General features: G+C 35.8%; 5 protein-coding genes across 7 annotated transcripts in view; 3 read left to right on the plus strand and 2 right to left on the minus strand.

Moving 5' to 3' along the window:
- The window catches only part of LOC120772483, a 116,910-nt gene that overhangs the window by 26,673 nt on the left and 67,030 nt on the right, over positions 1-23,207 (minus strand). The gene's annotated exons all lie outside the window — the stretch shown is intronic.
- On the minus strand, positions 3,332-19,488 carry LOC120772984. Its single transcript, XM_040101896.1, has 4 exons — positions 19,031-19,488; positions 6,896-7,342; positions 4,729-4,765; positions 3,332-3,782 (listed from the first exon to the last, which is right to left on the minus strand). The coding sequence occupies exons 1-4, from the start codon at positions 19,449-19,451 to the stop codon at positions 3,332-3,334; spliced, it is 1,356 nt and encodes a 451-aa protein (XP_039957830.1). The 5' UTR covers positions 19,452-19,488.
- On the plus strand, positions 8,211-8,697 carry LOC120772493 (lysozyme B-like). The gene has a single exon (XM_040101140.1). It carries the CDS (start codon positions 8,214-8,216, stop codon positions 8,637-8,639), a length of 426 nt encoding a protein of 141 aa, XP_039957074.1. The 5' UTR covers positions 8,211-8,213; the 3' UTR covers positions 8,640-8,697.
- Positions 10,456-10,893, plus strand: LOC120772492 (lysozyme B-like). The gene has a single exon (XM_040101139.1). It carries the CDS (start codon positions 10,468-10,470, stop codon positions 10,891-10,893), a length of 426 nt encoding a protein of 141 aa, XP_039957073.1. The 5' UTR covers positions 10,456-10,467.
- On the plus strand, positions 19,875-20,372 carry LOC120772490 (lysozyme B-like). Its single transcript, XM_040101137.1, has one exon. The coding sequence runs from the start codon at positions 19,890-19,892 to the stop codon at positions 20,313-20,315; it is 426 nt and encodes a 141-aa protein (XP_039957071.1). The 5' UTR covers positions 19,875-19,889; the 3' UTR covers positions 20,316-20,372.

Raw genomic sequence — 23,207 nt, forward strand, 5'->3', positions numbered from 1 at the left:
TTTGTTATGCAGATAATTTTATACCCTTTACGATTTGGATAAAATATGGCAACGAAAGTTCCGTTTGCACTTCTCTACCTGTGGACGCCAATTTTCTATGACCCGTTGCAGAGTTTCGGCCGGAAGTTCGGCTATAGCGTGCTGAATGTTGTCTTCGAGCTCATCGAGCATTGCTGGTTAATTGGCATAAGCCTTTAACAGTGAATACCCCCAGTGAAAATTATCTGGAGGCGTTAATCGCATGATCACTTGACTGATGATTAACGAGTCGCCAAACTTTGCATGCAATGTGTGCATGCTTAGACGTGAAACATGAGGCGGCGCACAGTCTTAATGGAAATAGAGATCCGAGAAACAGATAAGTCAATATGCTGTTATAAGGTTCGCTGTTAATAGTAACGGCATTTCCTGCCTCATTTCGAAGGAGTTAAGACCCGTTGCCGCCATATCACAACCGGGCCGAAGCGGTAAATTTTTGGAGATGCAATCGCGTTTCTTCAACTGCACGCAGATTTGACTCATCTCAAGCAACAATTTTGTTTGCTGGCGATGCCATTAAGCCTGAAATGGACCTCATCTAAGAAGATGATTTTTTGATAGCCACCGTTTTCAGTAGCCACCGCGAAACGTAAATTTAGAAAATTTCCAAAAGCTGTACCAAAGAAGAAATGTTATTGATCACACTGACAAAGTTTCATATACAAACATGATTGCTACGAGCTGTCAATGTCACGCCGCTGCTATTGCTAGACGCTGCATGTTAAATTTAATTCTTTAATTTTTGTGTGTAGGGTATGGTTGCTGTGAAGTAATGAAAATATTGCTGTCGTCCAGGCAAGTGTTGCTGAAGACCGCAATTTGTCGATTCCAAGCATTCTCAAGAATTGGGACTGCCTTAAAACACTACCTGGCGGATTTTGAGAAAGAGGTTTGGCTTGCGTCCGTATAAAATTGTTCTCACTCAAGAACTGAGGCCATTAGACCATTGTAATCCTCGTGAATTTGCTGATTTTGCCTTGGAACAACACGAGAATGTTTTTTTAAGAAAATTATCTTCTCCGATGAGACTAATTTTCATCTGAGTGTTGCGGTATGGTAAATAAAACTATCGATTCTGATGCGAAGAAAATCCGCAAATTATTCATAAACAACCATTATATTCACTTAAACTGATATTTTGGCGTGGTTTTTGGTCCGGTGGTATCATCATCTTTCGAAACGAAGCTGGTGTCATCGTTACTGTCAATGGAGAGCGGTATAAATCGATGATTACCAACTATTTATGACCGCAATTGGAAGAAGTTGTTATTGACAACATATGGTTCCAGCAAGACGGGGCTATGTGCCATACGGCGCGTGCAACAACCGAATTATTGTGAGAAAACTTTGAAGATACGATTATTTCAGGAAATTTTGTCATTAAATGGCCTCCAAGAAGTTGTGGTTGAACACCATTAGACTACTTCTTGTAGGATTATTTGAAGTCATTAGTCTTTAGCAATAAACTAGACTCTCTTCAAACTTTAGAACCCAATATTGAGTGTGCTTTTCATGACATCCAGCTTGACTTAGTGGAAAAGGTACTAGAAAATTGGATTTATCGAATTTGTTCCTGCAATAGAAGTCGTGGGGGTCATTTGAATGGTGTTATATTCAGAACTTAATTGTATCGATTATACGTATCATTAAATAAAAAATATTTGAATTTATTTACCAATTAGTCTTTTTTTAAAGAAATCAAATTATTCTTTTTGGAAAACACTTCAGATGATAGAAATGAAAAACAAAAATATCAAAAGCTTAAATCGGAAGACAAAGTTCTTTTGTTGATTTTGCCCTCATGTCTTACAACGAAGAATGATCATTTTAGAAAATAATCATTTCTGCGAATAAATCATAAAAGCTGGCAAAAAAGGCAGCTGAAGGCGTGGGAAGAAGCAACGTTGAATAGGAAGCTTATGTTAGAAATATATCGACCTTAGGCGGCGTTGAACGGGCGCTAAGACGACTTTTAAGACAACTAAAATGGCAGCGTGAAAGAAAAAACGAAGAATAGATTCCATTCCCTGCACAAAAGAAATGAAGATTATACATTTGTATGTATGCCAAGGAAATTCTGAGAAAAAAAATTATGAAAGAAGCAATCGTAATACTTGGAAAACGATTAAAAGCGATGAAAGCATGCTTAACACATACACGGCCACACATACACACATACACCGACGTACAACAATAATTTGCATAATTTAAATGACTTTGAATGCAGCGAAACTTCACGCAGAACCTGGAGACACACGTACATATGTACATATGTATGTATGAATGTATATGCGTTATTGTCGGAAGTGTGAGAAAGTTCTAGGTTAGACTGCTAGGCAGAGGCGGATACTACTCATATTTCTGCGCCGCAGCTGCGTTGGCATTACCAGCCACCAACTTTGAGGCAAGCAAATATAAAAGAATTAAGCGTTTAAATGCGCGCTAAACAAAAGCATCAAGAATTGACAAGATGCAGATCATGATGATAGCATTGACGTCTTCGCCCATTGTTTCTTGGCATGCAATTACAAGTTGTTTTTGCACAAGTTGCATGTTGTTGCATGTAAATTGTTGCGGTTGCGGTATGACATGTGGAAATCATGTTAGTTTAACCACACGGAACAAATGCGTCAAGACCATTGTTTAACGGTATACTGCCATAAGCACCTAGATATACATACATACGTACATACTTATTAATACACATATACTCCCTGCCATGAGTAAGGAAATTGAACAGGGATGGCCATTAGCAGTGCGCGCTGACAAAAATTCTACGGTAACTGGTGAAAGCCATGCGAAAACGCCAACAAATGTTTTTCTTGTCAAATACTTACAAGTTGTCGGTAATTTGAGGCATGCGACATGAGCTGCTACGCATGCGCAACACAGAAAATGCGGTAGTTAAACGTTCTACAAGTATTGTGTGCTCTCCAGCTATTCAAAAGCGACATCTGCACCCACATGCAACCACGCAATTTTCCAGTAAAACACTTCGTTGATTGCTGGCTGGGAGGTGGCCTATTTTCTTGGCTTGTGGTGTGGTATTGTTGTGGATTCGCAGAAATTTCTATTGAAATTCTATTTGTTAGTATCGAAAGCATAAGGCTCCGTAGACAAGAAGCTTCTAAATTTTTTCAACAGAAATTTTTATACGCACATACTAGAGAGAGCGAAATGAGAAAAAACACTACAACAATTCGAAGAATAAGAAAATATTTTATTTTAACTTAACCGAACATCAACTAATTTAAGCAATTACAATTCAACAGCAACCACAAACACAAGCACTTTAGAAGCAGTCATCAATGCTTGGAACATAGCCGTCGCAGTAGTGCCAGGTGGACCAGGCGGACCAACCTTGCATACGTAAAATTTCTTGAGCACAACGTACTATGGGTTCGATGTCGTTGGTCAATAATCCATCGCAGCCGATGTGACACTGGTTGTAGGAGAAGCGACCGTCCGCAGGTTGGCACCAGTAGTAGTCGTTAATCTGGAAGAGACCGTAATCGTTGGAGCCATTGTAGTTGGTTGGACCGACAACGTCAGTGCGGAAGGAGCTCTCATGTTCGGCAATACAAGCCCAACGAGCTAGTTGATCCCTGGGTACACCCAAGCGAGACATCTCACGAGCCAAAGAGCAACGATCCAAGACCTCAGCGAAAGCTGGTGCGGCCAAAGTCACAGCGAAGAGCAAGAAGGCGAGAGTTTTCATGGTGTGGTGTATTGTTTCTAAAGAACTGTTTAGAACTGATGACTGCTGAAAGTCTTAGAGCTGCTTTTATAGCACTGAACAGCCGCATTGAACTCATTGATAATCGCTGCTTTGAATAATCGGTGGCAGTTTTGATAAAGTTTTGTTTCATTTCTAGTATTGGCCCCTATTTATTGATTGATCTTACACGTGTATTAATTTGAGACAAAAAGTTATCTTAGTCTACTGCACTGTAAACTTTCAGATTGTTTAAAAATACTTTCCAGACATATCCAGTTATTGTTGCTTTTTGTATAATGCAATTTGCTTCCAATAATTTCTCCAACAAATCTACGTACTTTGTATGATAAGATAAACATTTTTATTTTGTGGGAGTCAACGAGATGTAGTGCAAAGTGTAAATAATTTTGCTTTCGATTTTACCAGACTGTTAGGTAGCCATGGTTAAGCGATTTTGCTTCTGATTTGCGAACGAAATAAGACAGGTGGTTCCCCAAGATTTGTTTGTACCTCGGCATAAGTAGATTGATATGAGGATAAATGTTCTATTTACTAACAAATTTCAATGCGAATGTTTCTCAAGTGGATTGAAATGAAAGATAATTCCAGAATAGTAGACAGAAAATTGTGGAAACGGGCACTTGATTTTAGTTCCTCAAATTACAGATTTTAGTCCAAAAAGAGGGTTTCTATTCTCAAAAAACCGTTAAATATATGTAATATGTTGCTACAAAGTATTATAGTTTCGTTCATTTAACGGTACTATGTATCACCTAAAACTAAGCGAGATAGATAAAGGGTTATGTATATATAAATGATTAAGATGACGAGGCGAGTTGAAATCAGGGTGACCGTCTGCCCGTCCGTCCGTCCGTCCATGCAAGCAGTAACTTGAGTAAAAATTAATGAAACTTTGTACACATATTCCTTGGAAAAAAAGGCGTAGATGGGCGTAACCGGACCACTGTTACGTCCGCAAAACACCATTAACCGTCAACGTATTAAGCACTAAAATACAATAAAAATTTAGAACTCAAATTTTGCACAGGTGATGGGAGTGGCTGTGGGCACCTGTCTCTCTGAGAGGTTTAATGCACATGTCTCCTAAAGGACTAAAGCTACAATAGCCAAAATCACTCAGGATAATTCCCTTAAGCACCCCTAACGAAACTGAAAGGATTGTTGAACTCAGAAGATAACCCCGTCCACTCCCCATTAACGGAACTGTTAAAAATTACTAAAAGGGCGATAAATCAATAACTAAATACGCTAGTGACATTCAATTTTACGCCCAAAAGAGAGAGATATGAGAGGGCTTAATGGGAACCGGGGTCAAAATAAGAAGATGGGCTTGGTACCGCCCACTTTTAGGTAAAATTTCATATCTCGAAACCCGGCTGACCGATTTCGAGACACTATTCTCACATTCTTATGTCACAGAGCAAAAATGAGCGAAATCGGTCCACAAGCACGTCTACATAACAAAATTTTAAATTTCTTTTGATTCTTTCACTCTCCAGTATACAAAGCACGAATTAATTAATATATTAGGATAAAACTTTGCACGAATAGTGCCTTTGAGATGTGCCACCTTATAACCAAAAATTGACCAAATCCAGCAAATTTGTTCAAGCCCCCAAATATTGGAAATTTATATGTCAAAAAAGAAATATTTGTCATATCGCAGGACAGTACAGAATACGCTCTTTGGCTTTACGCAGCTATATCTTTAAAACTGCTCTTGCAGAATATTGAAGAGGTGAAAATTAGGATATGAATGTACACAAACAGTTACGTCCATATAAATGAACAGACACGCACTCTAAAAATTTTATCGCGAGAAAAAGTTGAAATCATTTTGTAGACGAAAACTTAACTTTTCACAACTAACTTACACTCGTATGTATACTTACATTGCTTGTAAACTTCAATTGCATACTTGTTATCATATATTATAATCTTGTCATTGATTAAATGGACACGCTCTGCTGGTTTGTATAATTTAAGTTCTTGAGGTTAACTAAGTTTAGAAGAAAATTGCAAGGCAGGCATATAAATTGCGTGAAAAAATATTAAATTTTATAAATTGCATATGTTAAATTTTTTATATTTCACACATTTTGTTTTCCTTTCTTATGTACGAGAATCCTTATATGCTTGCAACATCTTGCCAGGGAAGTAATTTCTTAAACTTAAGAAAACAATTAATAAAGCATATGTATACTAGGGTGGGTCATAAAAACCGAATCTTTATTTTTGCTTGGTACTTTGCAAAAGTGGTTGATAAACAGTTCTAAGAAAGCCTCTCAAAGTATGAGCTAGTTTTTAACAATAAGGAGCTCCGCTCACCGGGTTTTTATTTTTTTCTTATTATCAGTTAGAAAAATTTGTATCTCACTTCCAACCACTTGAAAAAATATTTAATTTTGTGGGTTATGAAAGTAAATTGCATGCTACTCAAAAATATGTCCAACGTTTTTTTCGTAAACCTAACCGCCTGAAAGATATTAACGGTTACAATTTTATAATATCAAAGAAAAAAATTGTTTCTTATGAGTTGTATAAGTCAATGAAAAGGTTACAACTAAGAGCTCATACTTGAAGAGCTTTGCCTTAGAGATAGCTATCAACAAATTTGTTAGAGTATGAAGCAAAAAAACCACTCGGTTTCTTTACCCACCCTAATGTAAACACCAGTTTTACTTTCTTAACTTTTGATTATCACTTTAGAATAAAGTTCCTCTCCCTCACAACTGAAGCATGACGAAGTTCTCGCTTGAGTTAGCCACAAGTACATATGTACTTAGATCATGAGTGCCTGACTAATTACATATGTACATACATAATTGAACAGAACTTACAGCAAGTACATTTTTCCCATAACTACAAGTAGATACGCCGTATGACAAAGCAATCAATTAAGAAAAAATATTCCTCCAAAGTAGAAGCCAAAGTTTCTGGACACTTGGGAAAAATTATTGCCCATCACCAATATTCTTTTGTCCCATACAATCTTACATAAACTGTGTTGAAATAAATATTTGTACAAAATAAAATTTTCAGGACCAACTTCACATTTTTATTTCAATTTATATTTTTTAAAATTCATGTACAAAATATTCTCAATAGCTTAGAAGCAGTCATCAATGCTTGGTACATAGCCGTCGCAGTAATGCCAGGTGGACCAGGCTGACCAACCTTGCATGCGTAAGACCTCTTGGGCACAACGTACTATGGGTTCGATGTCGTTAGTCAATAATCCATCACAGCCGATGTGGCACTGGTTATAGGAGAAGCGACCGTCCGCAGGTTGGCACCAGTAGTAGTCGTTAATCTGGAAGAGACCGTAATCGTTGGAGCCATTGTAGTTGGTTGGGCCGACGACATCAGTGCGGTAGGAGCTCTCGTGTTCGGCAATACAAGCCCAACGAGCTAGTTGATCCCTGGGTACACCCAAGCGAGACATCTCACGAGCTAAGGAGCAACGGTCCAGGACCTCAGCGAAGGCTGGTGCGGCCAAAGCCACAGCGAAGAGCAAGAAGGCGAAAGCTTTCATGTTGTTTATTTGGTACTGTTTGGATAAAACTGATGAATATTTACCGAAAGTTAGTGGTCTTTTATACTAATTGAAAGCAGATCTAATTGAGTAAATAATTATAACCTGAAGTGTTTCGAGATAGATAAGAATGGCAGTCACAGTTGATATTGCAATCGCATATACAGGGTGATGTATAATGTGAATTACTTTTATGAGCACCGCTGAACACATACGTAAGTGAACAAAATAATTTATTTTAACTTTTTTCTTTAAAACTCACTTATGAAACGCGATATAGTTTATTCGACCATATTGCATGTCTTTACAGTAACTTATCGTATCTAGTTTCCAAGGTCTGGTGTGACTACTCCTAGGCGTAATGTCTGAAATGATTTATTAAAAATCGAAATTGTAAATGACTTATTCAATTAATGTTATTACTTTACGGTATTCCATAATATTCGTCTAACTATTTGAAAATACCGCTCGAGAGAACTTTTGTCCGCGAAAGTAGAGATTATAGTTAGTAATTACAAGTAATGAAGTATTTTTCTAACATACTCTATGGATATCTGGCACTTGTTAATTTGAAAATAGATATTGGTTACCAGAACCACTCTATGTAACACCCTATACTGGTATGAGAACAACAATATTTCAAAATACGATCAATTTGGCTCAACAGTCCCACTTAAATCTACACTCAATACAATCAATATAATTTTATACATATGTATTAAGGATGTTGCACCTTCATTAATATATTATCGATCGTCTGATATATCTTTGAAAAATAGCTTAATTTATTATCACCTGAAAGACTTATTACATTATTAAATCTGTCATCGCAAATCATTTAAAAGCGGCGCGCTACTTGAAGGAAAGTATCAGTTCTCTCTACTGCATTAATTAATCAATATGAAAGCATTCGCCTTCTTGCTCTTCGTTGTGGCTTTGGTCGCACCAGCCTTCGGTGAGGTCTTGGATCGTTGCTCCTTAGCTCGTGAGATGTCACGCTTGGGTGTTCCCAGGGATCAATTGGCCCGTTGGGCTTGTATTGCTGAACATGAGAGCTCCTACCGCACTGATGTCGTCGGCCCAACCAACTACAATGGCTCCAACGATTACGGTCTCTTCCAGATTAACGACTACTACTGGTGCCAACCTGCGGACGGTCGCTTCTCCTATAACCAGTGCCACATCGGCTGTGATGGATTGTTGACTAACGACATCGAACTTATAGTACGTTGTGCCCAAGAGGTCTTACGCATGCAAGGTTGGTCAGCCTGGTCCACCTGGCATTACTGCGACGGCTATGTACCAAGCATTGATGACTGCTTCTAAGCTATTGAGAATTTTTGTACATGAATTTTAAAAAATATAAATTGAAATAAATATGTGAAGTTGGTCCTGAAAAGTTTATTTTCTACAATTATTTATTTGAACATAGTTTTAGTAAAATTGTATAGAATGAGAGAGTATTGGTGGGGGGTATCATTTTTTCCAGGTGTCCAGAAACTTTGGCTTCTACTTTGGAGGAATATTTTTTCTTAATTTATTGCTTTGTCATTCTGAGTGTCTGGTTATGGGAAAAATGCACTTGCTGTAAGTTCAGTTCAATTATGTATGTTCATACATATGTAAGTAGTCAGTCACTTATGATCTAAGTACATGTACTTGTGGCTAACTCAAGCGAGAACTTCGTCATGCTTCAGTTATGAGGGGGAGGAACTTTGCTCTAAAATGATAAGTAAAAGTTAAAAAGAAAAACTTGAGTATACATTAGGGTGAGTCAAAATAGAATGGTTTCTTGCTTCGTACGCAGAAAAATTAATTGATAAATATCTCTAAGAAGAGGTCTTCAAGTATGAGCTCATAGTTGTAATGGGAAGGTCCTTTGCTTTGAGTTATAAAATTCATAAGGTATTTTTTTCTTTGATAAAACCAAATTGTAACCGTTAATTATTTTGACATGGTTAGGTTTACGAAAGAATAGTAGGAAACCATTTTGTAGAGAATTCAATTTCGTACAAAAGTCATGCAACGAAATATTTTTTCAAGTAGTTGGAAGCGAGGTACACAATTTTCTATCTGATGTTAAGAAAAAAATTGAAAAACGGTAGGAGGAAAACCTTCCCGTTACAATTAAGAGCTCATAATTGGTGAGGCTTTCTTAGAAGTGTCTATGAACCAATTTTTCAGAGTATCAAGCGAAAAAAGCATTCGTTTCTTTTGACCTACCCTAGTACACGTATGCAATGCATAAATTATTTTCTCGGGTTTAAGAAGTTATATTCCCTGACAGGGTGTCGCACGCATATTAGGGTTCTTGGACATAAGTAAGGAAAACAAAATATGTGTTTCTTACTTAGAATTATAAAAAATTTAACATAGGCTATGCTATTTATAATATTTCGTATTTTTTTACGCAATTTATATGTACATCTTATATGAACCTTGCAATTTTCTTCTGAACTCAGTTAACCTCACTTTTGTCCAGGTTGCAGTCAAGAACTTAAATTATACAAACCAGCAGAGCATGTCCATTTAATCAATGACAAGATTATAATATATGATAACAAGTATGCAATTGAAGCAATCTATATATGTATACGAGTATAAGTGATTGTTGTGAGAGGGAGGGAGAGTGAACACAAACGAAGTTGAAACCTTAGTTCTGAAAAATTAAATATTCGTCTAGATAATAGTTCAACTTTTTCTCACGATAAAATTTCTGGAGTGCGTGTCTGTTCACTTAGGCCGACGTAATTAAAAGTACTTTTACTAATTTTCACATCTTCAGCCTTCTGTAAGAAAAGCTTTAAGGATATAGTTCAGTTAAAGCTAAAGGAGCGTTTTCTTTTCTTACACCGTGTAGTATGAAGTTAACAATATTTTTTATACAAAAAAAAAATGGCAACCTGCGGACTTCGACCCAATAGATGCAGTATCTTTATCACTGTATGACCACATTCGAATATACCAAATCTTTATATTTAGCCTAGATAAACTTTTTTCGGTACTTTTTTATTTTGATAAATCGGTGAGAGTAATTATATGCGTTTGGCACTGATATGAGATATCATTTCACAAAATCTTGGAAAATCTGTATAAAAACTGCACTCCGTCTTACTGAAAGCAACAGTTCTTTCCACTTTATTAACCAATCAACATGAAAGCTTTCGCCCTCTTGGTCTTCGCTGTGGCTTTAGCCGCACCGGCCTTCGCTGAGGTCTTGGATCGTTGCTCCTTGGCTCGTGAAATGTCTCGCTTGGGTGTACCCAGGGATCAACTAGCTCGTTGGGCTTGTATTGCCGAACACGAGAGCTCCTACCGCACTGATGTCGTCGGTCCAACCAACTACAATGGCTCCAACGATTACGGTCTCTTCCAGATCAACGACTACTACTGGTGCCAACCTGCGGACGGTCGCTTCTCCTACAACCAGTGCCACATCGGCTGTGATGGATTATTGACTAATGACATCGAACCCATAGTACGTTGTGCCCAAGAGGTCTTACGCATGCAAGGTTGGTCAGCCTGGTCCACCTGGCATTACTGCGACGGCTATGTGCCAAGCATTGATGACTGCTTCTAAGCTATTGAAAAATACTATCACTTTGTAAAGATTTATTGTTTGAATAAATATAATTCTATTGAGTAGCAAGTTTTATGTTTTTACGATTATTTCGGTATTTGTCGGACATATTTTGAAAATGCTGTATCTGTAAGGATTTTTCTTTAGTATCTACCACACATACAGGTGACGATAAAGAATAAATTGTTTTGCCAGCACTTAACGGAACATGAAATAGACCAAGGGTTACCAGCATTCAATTCAGAATCTAATATGCTATAAGGATCCCCAATTATGATGCCGAATATAATGTTTTGCTTCCACCTTCTAATAATTTTCTTGTGAGGTTAAAATTTGTTTTAGGTTACAGCAATTTTTGCTGACCACTGGGCAGAAATAAGCTAGAAATACTGGAGATCAAATGCCTGCATAATCCTGATTCATGATGTCTATTCTTTAGTGCAAGTGAAGCAAGCTCAAATTCAATGAATTTAGCATTGTATTTTGATGAATCTTTCTTACCATATTGCTCGTAGCTGCACCTTTAAACAGCTTTGCTTTTTTTATAAATAATTTCTAATGTTCCGATGCTAAAAATTTTGCCCAGTATTCTCCTAAACACCAATAAAATAAAGTCGCGTTTGTAGCTGGGAACCAGCTGTCTCCCATTCTTCGCATTTTCTCTCCCTGTGCAGCAAATTAGCACTTCCATGGCTGTAAATTTATGCGATCCCACTTCCTTCCTTGCTTAATTAGACGTTTACTATATTGATAGAAGAAGTGTAGGAAGCAAAAGAACCAACCAACCAACTCGCATAATAAAGACTTCCTGAAGCAACTGTCTTCTGTGACAAGTTTGTGTGTGCATGCTTACATCGATTAGCGGTGATACTCTACATATTGGCAGCAGCTAGCCAGCTAGAAGAAAAACAATACTTGCCACACCAACAGCACGGGCAGACAATTTCTTCCGCTTCGCTTGCTGAAGTTGCTTTTGTTGTATTGTTATTCTTCTGATTGCACATTAAACATACATTGACGGCTTCGAGTCATTGGCCTTCTTTCGTATGTGTATGTAAATTTCATATATTTACCATATTTTCTTTCAGATCTCAGCTGCTTGCAAGATTTTCCTCTCTTTCTTGGCTTCTGCTTTCGCTAGCATTTTCAGCTATTGCCAATTGTTGGCTGTTGTTTAGTGGTTTGTGTTGCGAGCAAAAATGTTTCGTACGTTTGGTGAATGTTCTTTAGTTTTCACATTCTCATTTCTGCGTTTAATGCTATTTCACCGTTTTTTCTCTATTTTACTTCTTCTTATTTCCAATGATTCTTTTTGCTTTTCTTTGCTAATCTTTCATGTTTTGAATATGATTGTTATTGAAGCAGCGGTGGTTTCTTGATATGACGGCAGCATTGAAATTTGCTGGTGTCATATGTTCAGTTGTGTCTGTTGAAGCTCATAAAGAATAAAATTTTTTTTGTTGTTCTAATCAGAGAACGTATCATATGATATATATTGATATACATATTTACAATAATTTCTCTATTTTTTCTATGTCTCATTTGTTTGTGTAGTTTTTTATTGCTGTCAATATAGTTTTTATTGTGCAATATTTTATATTTTGTGCTTGTATCCAGCAGGCTTTTCGTAACCACATGACGTTTGAGTAAGCCTAGCTGGCGGCTTGAGGCCTATTTGCTTACTGTGAAGAGTACGAAATCGATGCTGTAGAAAGTGTCAGCTGCCGTTATTATAAACTCAAAACTTTATGGTATTTAATTTGGATAATCTCTATATCAGATGTACATGTGTGAGAAAACTCGTCGTAGAAAAGAGGTTTCTGGAAAAAATCTTTTATTTACTTTCTTCCGAGATTTTTTGAGAGTTTATGCCAGTAACCCTTCGAGCTGCAGAGCTGAATTGAGAAGCCACAATCTTTTATAAGAGTGTGCAGCTGCTGGCGTACACCGATGGTATTGATATGGGGTCTGGTAGTGAATGAGGGCAAAACGAAATATCTCCTGTCATCAAACAAGCTGTCATCAAACAAGCTGTCGACGAACTCGTGACTGGGATCCCACGTCACTGTTGATAGTCATAACTTCAAAGTCGTAGATAATTTCGTCTATCTTGGCACCAGTATTGATACCAACCGCAATGTCAGCCTCGAAATTCAACGCAGAATAACTCTAACCAATAGGTGTTACTTCGGGCTGAGTCGGCAATTGAGAAGTAAAGTCTTCTCTTGACGAACAATAAAGGAGAAGAATAAGAACCCTTGAACCATAAGCGAGTTTACCCCCAAAGATATTTAAAAATATACTGGAATACGCAACAAGTAGACGATATTTTCAAGTGATCAAGAAAGGTGATTGATTACTTTAGTAATTAAAAATACAAAATATATTGTATAACCTCAAAATTTATTTGAAAATGGTCTTTTGAATTTTATTCAATATCATGAAAATAGCTTCATCTATATTGGAACAAATTCCGCATAAAACAGTTATTAATTACTCTATTAAAAAATTAAAAGTAATTTAAACGGATTATTGGCAGCTCAACGACCTTCACATAATAAATTAACTCAAATAAATTAGTTTCCAGTTGTTAAAGTTTTATGAAGACAAATCCAAAAAATAAGAAATAATAACTAAAACATTGCAAATAGTAATACAAGTATAACGGAAATCACTAAGAAGTCAAGTAAGTTGCTTTGGCCAAGCCCTCACATTTGCAGTCATTAAATTAGAGGTTGGGCAATTTTTGAGTGCAAAGTTTTGCACAGAAAATCGTTAATTATATTTAGGACAAATGAAAAAAACTTAAAAATTTAATTTTTAGATTTTTTAAAATTTTTTTTTTCAAAATTTTAGTACTCACAATATTCTGTCGAATACTTACATCCACACATAAAATATGCTGAATGAAAAATAGCGCTGATTATTATTGATTATTAAAAAGCATAAGCACTTATAATATATTTTTATACTTTTCCACTACATATAACTACATGTAGTATATAAAAACTTATACTTCCACCAATTATGACACAATTTTTGTTGTCATCAAATATTTTCTGACACAATTTTACTCATTAACACAATCCGCACACCGCTCGTTGTAAATTATTGAGTCAACCAAGCAGAAAAATGCATTAGTGATGAAGCACTACGCTGGTTGCCTAACTTTTTGTACGCCATGCATATAAAATATAATCGCAATTACATTTTTCCTCATAAAAGCGTATGATATATAGCCACAAGAAATTATACTCGCTTGTTGGCTCATTTGACGGTGATGCTACATTAGAGTTGTCTAAATGCCGTCTACTAACCGCTCTGCTGCTCATTTATGTGACACTGAGGCTCTCGAAGCATGACTGAAAATATCTAATGATCCACGTGAACTATAATAAGTTATTATTTCAAAATATTGTGCATAAAATACTACATATAGAGGCCTTCTGAGTAAAAATCTACAAAGTTTGTAGCCGTATTCCACATTATTCGCTTTGTTTCCTACTTCCACTGTTTTTAAGGGGTTATATGAGTTTACGGGTGTGAAAAGATCAACACCAGTAGAATATTGTCCTAAATTTTCAAGTTGATCTGAGTAATAGTTTCGGAGATACAGCCTTGAGAACTTTTCATTTTTTTGAAAAAATGTCTGCCAAAAATCAGGCCTTGTTCTTCGTCCATCTTTTAAGTTTAGGTTTTAACTGAAACACGTATTTTTCACTCTAGATGATTCTGTAAGGAGTTATTTTGCCAACGCAGCCGCTTTTTTTCCAAGGGGTCACCGGAAATGGCGGTGTAATGGCCGAGTTTAAAATTTGTTTTCCAAAAATTTCAGAATTTCTGTATGTTTGTAACAATAAAAAATTCTAATAAAATATTTAATTTTTTATATGAGAAAAAAGGCTATTTTTTACCTATGTAACCTCTAAAAGCCTTCAATCTGTTATGAATATCACTAAATGATCGAAATTATCCGACGTCATACCTGCAAAAAGATTAATCTACCTTATCGGTTATAACATAACAGACCAAGGATTCATTTAAAATAAAAAATGAAATTTAGATGGTATAAGTCGTGATTAGTCGAAGGATTTGAAAAAACAAATGAAACAGCAAAGTTGCCAACGGAATAGTATTATTTTAGGTTTAATTTTTGCCAAAAAAATCCGTTGATCTTTCACGAGATCACACTATTTAGAAGAACTCTGAAAAATTTGAGTTAGATCTCTTCACGTGTTTCTGAAAATTGTGACCACCGACTTTGAAAACGATGTTTTGAGAAAAATACGTTCAAAGATTGAAGTAGCCGACCAGTCTAGTCTGACGGGCGTCTCTCCCAATGGTTCAATCTCCTACATTTTGAATGCGATTTCGTTGCAACTTTGCGAAAATATTCTAGATACACCATAGTATTTGAAAATTAAAAAATAATAATTTTTTGAAATTTCAAAACCCATGTAATCCCTCAAAAAATATTTGTTTTATACATATTTTGTCATTTCAGTCTGTAGCTATTTTAACTGAACTCCACTACAACTTCTCATATCTTTGAAGTTAGACATTTATATAACTATAATTCAAGGCACAGTTTCTTTCTTTGCCTCACGGAAATGTCAGAAAATGTGTCTACTATTCAAGAGTATCGCCCAAACAACAACTATGTACCAAAAATACTGTCACATTTGTCCCAATTCTTTAAGAATTTTTAATTTCTATTTGAACCTCCTAATTGATCATTGATCTGTTCTCTAAATTTCAATTTTTGTTTATTGTTTTTTTTGTAAGCACTTAAGTAAGTCGTCTTAGACCCGCTTATATCAACCTTATCTCCACGTCATTGAAAATCTCAGTCGTGCGGTGAATCCCAGCATTTCGCCAGGCGTCGATATCGAATTTAAAAGGTGTGCCGATCAAAATATTATCAATTATTGACTATTGAGGCAAGCATGTTGCTGATTTATCTCGTCTTTATTAAGACAAAAAAGCAACGTTCAAAAATACTATTTTTATTTTGGTTTTATTAAAAAAATTATGAATTAGAAAGCTTATCGCGTTGACGAGCAACTTTTTTGTACTTAACACTGTTACAAATGTTAACCATAATTTAATTTTATTTCGGTATTCTAATAGTAGCAATAATAATGCGCAACTTTCGTTTATTTACTCTTTCGTGTTTTGCTGATCGCGATATATTTGAGATAAGAATTCTCACACGCTTCAATAATCTAGCATGAGCATCCGGCCTTTGCCGATGATATCTGCTGGTATGTTTTTATAAATACATGTACATATATATTTTTGAATATTGAGTATTATCTATGAAAGTAAACATATGAATATGACGAGCCTTTCAAAATTTTTATTTGAATTTTGATATTTTAAGGAAGCAAGGATAAATGTAAAATAGAAAACGGAAGGGAAAAATTGGGAGAACAGACTTTTAAATACACTAACCAAAAATAACCAGAAACTACAGAGAACTCAGTACAGTTGGGGCCAGTGTCCTGTGGAAATAACAAATTTCTAAAAATCGAAACACTTCTTTCTTCGACCCAGCAAAAGGAGGTGACCCAATTCTATATACATGCTGATCATTTATATAATTTTTTAGAGTCTCCAACATTTCCTTTTGGATGTTGCAAACTTCGTGGCAAACTTAATACACAACAAGAAAAAACGTTAACTTCGGTTGCACCGAAGCTTAATACCCTTCACAGCTGCATTTCTGTTAGTAACTATGTGTTCAGCTTGTATGTAAGCTATATGCTATAGTAATCCATTCTGAACAATTTTTTTGGAAATAATGTTGTTACCTTAAGCAGTAATCCATCCCAAATTTCGTGAAGATACCACGTCAAATGCGAAAGTTTTCCATACAAGCCCTTGACTCCGATCGTTCGGTTTGTATGACAGCTATATACTATAGTGAGTCGATCTGAACAATTTCTTCTGATAATACATTATTTCTATAAACAATAACTCATACAAAATTTCGTGAAGATATGTCGTCAAATGTGAAAGTTTTCCATACAAGAACTTGATTCCGATCATTCAGTTTGTATGGCAGCTAAATGCTATAGTAAGCCGATCTGAACAATTTCCTCGGAGATTACATTGTTTCTTTAGAAAATAATCTATACCAAATTTCGTAAAGATACCATGTCAAATGTGAAAGTTTTTCATACAAGAACTTGATTCCGATCGTTCAGTTCATATGGCAGTTATATGCTTTAGTTAACCGATCTGAACAATTTCTTCGGACATTACATAGTAGTCTGTTCCAACTTTTGTGAAAATACATTGTGAAATGTGGTCCGATATCGGCAGTTCCGACAAATGAGCAGCTTCTGGGTGTTACAAACTTCCTGACAAACTTAATGTACCCTGTTAACGGTATAAAAATACATTGTTGAGGGTATAAAAAACGACAGGAGTGAAAAGGTAGACTCAATCGAAGCCTCCTAATATCAAATCACATTAAGTGGGAGAGATCGTGGTATACACGCTACCGATATCAATTTTATATTACTTTTTTCCACGACCGATTTGCCATTACCTTCATCTACGATTTAATTCCAGTGAATCTCCATTGTACAGCTAATGTACGCTGACCTCGCCACACTTAACCCCAAGCGCCAATAGCTAAGCCAAAAGGCAAGTACGAACAGCAGTCAACACAACGACGGAGTAAGGCAGCAGAGATAATGACAGTTTTGAAGTTGGCAGTTTGTCGGAGAGCAACTACATGGCAACAGCGGCTTTCACCGGCTACACTTAGAACCACCACGGAACTACAAGTTAGCCAGCTTTCCACGTATTTTTCTCCAACTTGCCGGGTTATTGAATAAATTATCTAAGCGAATAATCAGTAGCTTTGGTAAACATTTGCTAAATGTTGGTACTTTGCAGAAGAGCAACAAAGCAAAATGAAAAGAATGGCTGCCACATGCAATCAGCAATTTGGGCACTCGGCCGTAACGGCGTCTAACACAACCAACCGTATCGAACGAGAGACATTCATTCAGTCAGCCAGCAAATTGCAAGTACAACAATTTTTCGTCTTCACCAGCAAAGTGGCAGCCACATTTAAAGTGCCGCATTAAACGGCACCCAAGCAAGTCAAGCGACTACATTTCCACGACGTCGCGCAGCCAACACTGCCGGTCATTAGTGCGCAAATACTTGACGCGCATGCGCGTGTTGGCGTTATAAACCACAGACGAGTTTGTGGCGTTTTTTGTTTGCTTCGTTTGCACTCCACTCTTTCTATTTGTCAAGTTCTTCCTGCTGTGCAGTGCTCGTGGTTTAACCTGCTGCGTGCTGTGACTTGTTTGACTTCCCATTTGATTAGCTGTCTTTCATCGCCGCCAGGCAGCTGTGGATGTCCAGAAGTGTAGCTGACACCCACGCGCTGGTGCAGGTACAGCTACGTACGCTGGCGCACTCAATCAGTCAGAAATACTTCCCGGCTGCGGTATGACACAAGCGACCTCGCTGTCCTCAGTTAATTTGGATTTCAGTAATTTCTGTGTGTTTTCACAAATATTTGACACCTTTTGACTTTGGTGAACTCGCATTTTTTAGCAGATGGGATAATTAAGTTGTTGTTTGATTGGTTGTAAATAGCTTATGCAAATTTTGTCAGGGTCAAGGGGTTTTGGGAAAAATTCAGGAAAGTAGAGAAGTGGCAAATTGTTTTCTGATTTTGTATGTGCTTGGGAAAATATAATATAAGACGAGTATGTATATCAGAACACAGAAGCCTTTTGGCACGCAACAATTCCTCTAACCCGAGCTCCAGTTTGCCTGAAAACAACTATAGTCTAATTCTCCAAAGGTACATATGTAAATGTAGAAACATTCCAACAAAAACTCTACTAGCAGCTTTCAACTTTTTATAAGCTTGTACACTAAACTCTTTAACCGAGTTTATGAGTTTGTAAGAACCAAACAGAATGAATGTAAATAAACTCTTAGCCTTCTAGAACTTAGAACTACGTCGCCAATAAAGAATTGTATGTAACATAAACTTATAGATCCTTTTGTAGAATCAAGAAAAAATACCTTCTCATTATTTTGCAATGATCATTTATTCAAACTCTTGTCAAATATTAGCCAAATCGATAGTCAACTTAGAAGCAGTCATCAATGCTTGGCAAAGCGCCATCGCAGAAATGCCAGGTGGACCAGGCAGACCAACCTTGCATGCGTAAGACCTCTTGGGCACAACGTACTATGGGTTCGATGTTGTCGGTCAACAATCCATTGCAGCCGATGTGACACTGATTGTACGAGAAGCGTCCGCTGGCAGGCTGGCACCAGTAGTAGTCATTGATCTGGAAAAGACCGTAATCGTTGGAGCCATTGTAGTTAGTTGGGCCGACGACATCAGTGCGGTAGGAACTCTCGTGTTCGGCAATACAAGCCCAACGTGCCAATTGATCCCTAGGCACACCCAAACGAGACATCTCACGAGCCAAGGAGCAACGGTCTAAGACCTTACCGAAAGCTGGTGCGGCCAGAGCCAGTGCGACGATTAAGCAAATATAGGCTTTCATGTTGATTGTTTGGAACTGTTTCGATAAAACTGATGATTTACCGTGCACATTTTCGAACTTTTATACTAAAGCGGACACACCTAAAGTATCAGTCAAGTACCAGGGCGGTATGCAAGTGTGTTTATCTTGAGTTGTTAGCGACTTTACACTGCATGTTGTAATATTACATTTTCCGTTACATTACACGGCTGTAAGGTAAACAAATTGAGTCGAAAGTATCATACAACAAACAGCGCAAAACAAATACGACTCACAATACCTAGAATTTATTGTCTTATCGATATTATATTTTCTAGAAATACCACTGATTACTGCCTAGCATATAGGTATACTCTTATCAGTTATCAAATTGCGAGAATCTCTCCACTAATCCAGTATAAAAGCGCCTTTGTTGACTGCCATAAACATCAGTTCTTTCTATTATATTAACTAAACAACATGAAAGCTTTCGCCCTCTTGGTCTTCGCTCTGGCTTTAGCCGCACCAGCCTTCGCTGAGGTCTTGGATCGTTGCTCTTTGGCTCGTGAGATGTCTCGTTTGGGTGTGCCTAGGGATCAATTGGCCCGTTGGGCTTGTATTGCCGAACACGAGAGTTCCTACCGCACTGATGTCGTCGGCCCAACCAACTACAATGGCTCCAACGATTACGGTCTTTTTCAGATCAACGACTACTATTGGTGCCAACCTGCCAGCGGACGCTTCTCTTACAATCAGTGTCACATCGACTGCAATGGATTGTTGACCGACAACATCGAACCCATAGTACGTTGTGCCCAAGAGGTGCTGCGCATGCAAGGATGGTCTGCCTGGTCAACCTGGCGCTACTGCGACGGCTATGTGCCAAGCATTGATGATTGCTTCTAAGTTGGCAATCGATATGATTTTGTAATTTGTGCGTAAAATAAGAAATAAAGTGTTGAGTTTATAAGTGTTCATAAGTAATGTTTATTAATGATTTCTAAATGAGTGTCGTTTGGTGTATAAAATGTACATACTTGTATGTATGTTGTGGAGGTCCATGCTTCAAATATTTTATGTATAAAAAATTAGTTGAAGGGATATGTTCTTCTATAAAAGTAATATATGTAGCTGTTGTAGTACTGATTTTAGAGTTTGTGTGAATTCAGTGTATGAAGTTAATAACCTAAACATCATTGCTTAGGTTAAACCTTAAAGACATTCGGAGCAAACAAAAGGGCGGCGCTATACTGATTTTCGAATTCCTTTAGTTTTAGTTTTATAGTATTCAAAGTCTTTAACTTTCCAAAAGGCCTCACTACTATTCCAATTAAACTCAATATTTGTATCTATACCACTTCTGGATACTATCTGGGTAGTTTGTGGGTAGTAGTGGGTTTCAGCATTGATATTTTTGAATTATCAAGTGAAGTTCCATTATTTCTAAGATTTAACCAAATTAAGAGCCGAATGAGTCAACTCAGAATTTTTTAGGTCTTGTCAGAACCCTAAAATTTATTATTTACTATTTTGCAGTATGCTGTCAATTTGGAAATTCTTAGCCAGATAAATCCGACTTTCAAGGGAACATGGTTTCCGTTCATTCTTTTGCTTGCGTTGATTTAATAAACGGTGTTTTCTGAGGGTCTAACAATCGGTAATATTTTTTCATAATAATTTAAAACCACTGTATATGCAATAAAATAATAAATCTGTCATTATACATATAAAAAAACATAACACAACAACACTGTTACGAAGCACCTACCAACTGCTATGAAAAGCCAATGAACCAATTGTAGCATCCATCAAAGTTTAAACACAGCGTCTGCACATACCGATACATACATACACATATAATGCATAATATGTTTGATAATAATATTTTTGCTATGTAGAGCTCATTAACGAAGAAAAATAGCAAGCAATTTATGATGCTGTTGACTGTACAACCATCATAATAATATTTTTTTTAGTTTGTCTTCACAGAATCATGCAACATTATGATATAGTGATATATGTATGTATATGCATTTCGTTACAAGACAGTGAGTAATATGGCGTCGAAGGCATACCTAAAAGTGCATGTAACAGTAAGCAGCCGCTATAGCGGTAATTAGAGTTCAAATTTACTTTATAAGCTATTTTCTCGCTTTTAATAGCGTTGAAATAAAACTGTGTAAGTGAAAAAGTCACAAGCGCATCCTCAGCAGTCTCGCGCATGCGCAAAACCTACATTCATATAGTACATACAAATTATCCTCTACCTGTGGCTACATGGTATTATATTGCTCATATTGTCTGTAATAGCAATTTCATAGTAAAGCACAAATAACAACACCATGTAACGGCTACAGGCATTCATTGCCTTTACTTACTCGTGTATGTCTCTTCGTATAAATGCTTAGCTGGTTTATGTGCTTGTGCGCTCGTCGTAATCGTGGTTCAAGTTGAAAATTTGTCAACTCATGTTTACATTATGCGCATGCGCGACTGGCTGGCTGGCGCATGCAAGCAAGCTACTGTTGGGGCAAATTAGCAAGCGGGGTGACTGTGAGCGTCTGAAGATAACAAAGAAAGCCGAGAAAAGCGGTAGCTTCAACGCGGCTGCAAGCAAACTTCGTTCACGTAGAAATGTTTGTGGTACAGTGGGTCAAGTAGCGTAATTTTTTTTTGTTTTGATCAAATAAAATATTTTTTTTTCCTAAATTTTTTTGTCTACTTAAGAAAAATTTTTTCATGAAATTTAATATTTTTTTGTGTTAGTTTTTTTTTGCCAATTTAAAAAAGATTTTTTGATGTAAATTAAAATCAATAATTTTTTTTATAAAATTTTAAGTATTTTTGTATTATTATATATATCGCTATAGCTTTGCTGCAAGCAAAGTTTGTTTTACAGTTTTTAGAAGTATTAAAATTACATTTATACAAAATAATTTTTTTTATAAAAATATTTTTTTTTATAAAACAAGATTTTTTTTTATAAAAACAATAAGTATTTTCGAGTCGAAATTTAAAAAACTCGTAAAATTTTTTAGTTACGAAAATGTTTAGACTTGATGATATAAATTTGGGACGACGTTGCTATTTTCATTTCAAATTCGTTTAAAAAAATCGTGAAAATTTTGAAATTATTTTTTTTTTCATATAAATAAAATTTAGATATAAATTAAAATTTTTTGTTTTTTTCATATAAAATTATAAAATAAATTTTGCTGTAAATATAAAAAAAAAATTAATTTTTTACCAAAAAACTGCTAAACATTTTTTAAAAAAAAATTTCTCAAAATATTTAATAGATGGAATAATAAAATAACCTTTATATTTTTATTTTTTTATATAATTAAAATTAAAATTTTCCATATTTATTTTCTCTTATGAAATTATTAAATAAATTTTACTTGAAATATATAAAAAAAAAATTCAAGCAAAAAATTGCATCCAAAAAAACTAGTTGAGTTCTTTATTACAAAAAAAAATATTTTTATTTATTTTCTCAAAATATTTAAATAAAACTAAATATAAACTTAAGTTTTTTTATTTTTTTATTGAAATAAAATATAAATTTTTCATTTTGGCTATTTTCATATAAAATTATAAAATAAATTTAGCTATAAATACAAAAAAATTAAATTACAAACAAAAAACTGCTTTTGTAAAATTAATTGAGTTCTTTAATAAAAAATATTTTTTTTTCTCGAAATATTTAAATATACATAAATATAATATTAACTTTGTAGTTTTAATTGTTTTTTTTATATAAATAAAATTTAAATTTTCGATTTTTATTCTTTTCAT

Source organism: Bactrocera tryoni, chromosome 3 (assembly GCF_016617805.1).
Source record: "Bactrocera tryoni isolate S06 chromosome 3, CSIRO_BtryS06_freeze2, whole genome shotgun sequence".
Lineage (NCBI taxonomy): Eukaryota > Metazoa > Arthropoda > Insecta > Diptera > Tephritidae > Bactrocera > Bactrocera tryoni.

Bases quoted from the DNA above. Each gene is read 5' to 3' on its own strand.
- LOC120772493 (XM_040101140.1), top strand. From the start codon at position 8,214: ATGAAAGCATTCGCCTTCTTGCTCTTCGTTGTGGCTTTGGTCGCACCA.
- LOC120772492 (XM_040101139.1), top strand. From the start codon at position 10,468: ATGAAAGCTTTCGCCCTCTTGGTCTTCGCTGTGGCTTTAGCCGCACCG.
- LOC120772984 (XM_040101896.1), bottom strand. From the start codon at position 19,451: ATGAAAGCCTATATTTGCTTAATCGTCGCACTGGCTCTGGCCGCACCA. The intron at 7,343-19,030 runs TCTAAGTTGACT...AATATTCATCAG, and splicing joins GCCAAGCATTGATGACTGCT to TTTTATCCAAACAGTACCAA. The intron at 3,783-4,728 runs GTAACAGTGGTC...AGTTCTAAACAG, and splicing joins GTTAATGGTGTTTTGCGGAC to TTCTTTAGAAACAATACACC.
- LOC120772490 (XM_040101137.1), top strand. From the start codon at position 19,890: ATGAAAGCTTTCGCCCTCTTGGTCTTCGCTCTGGCTTTAGCCGCACCA.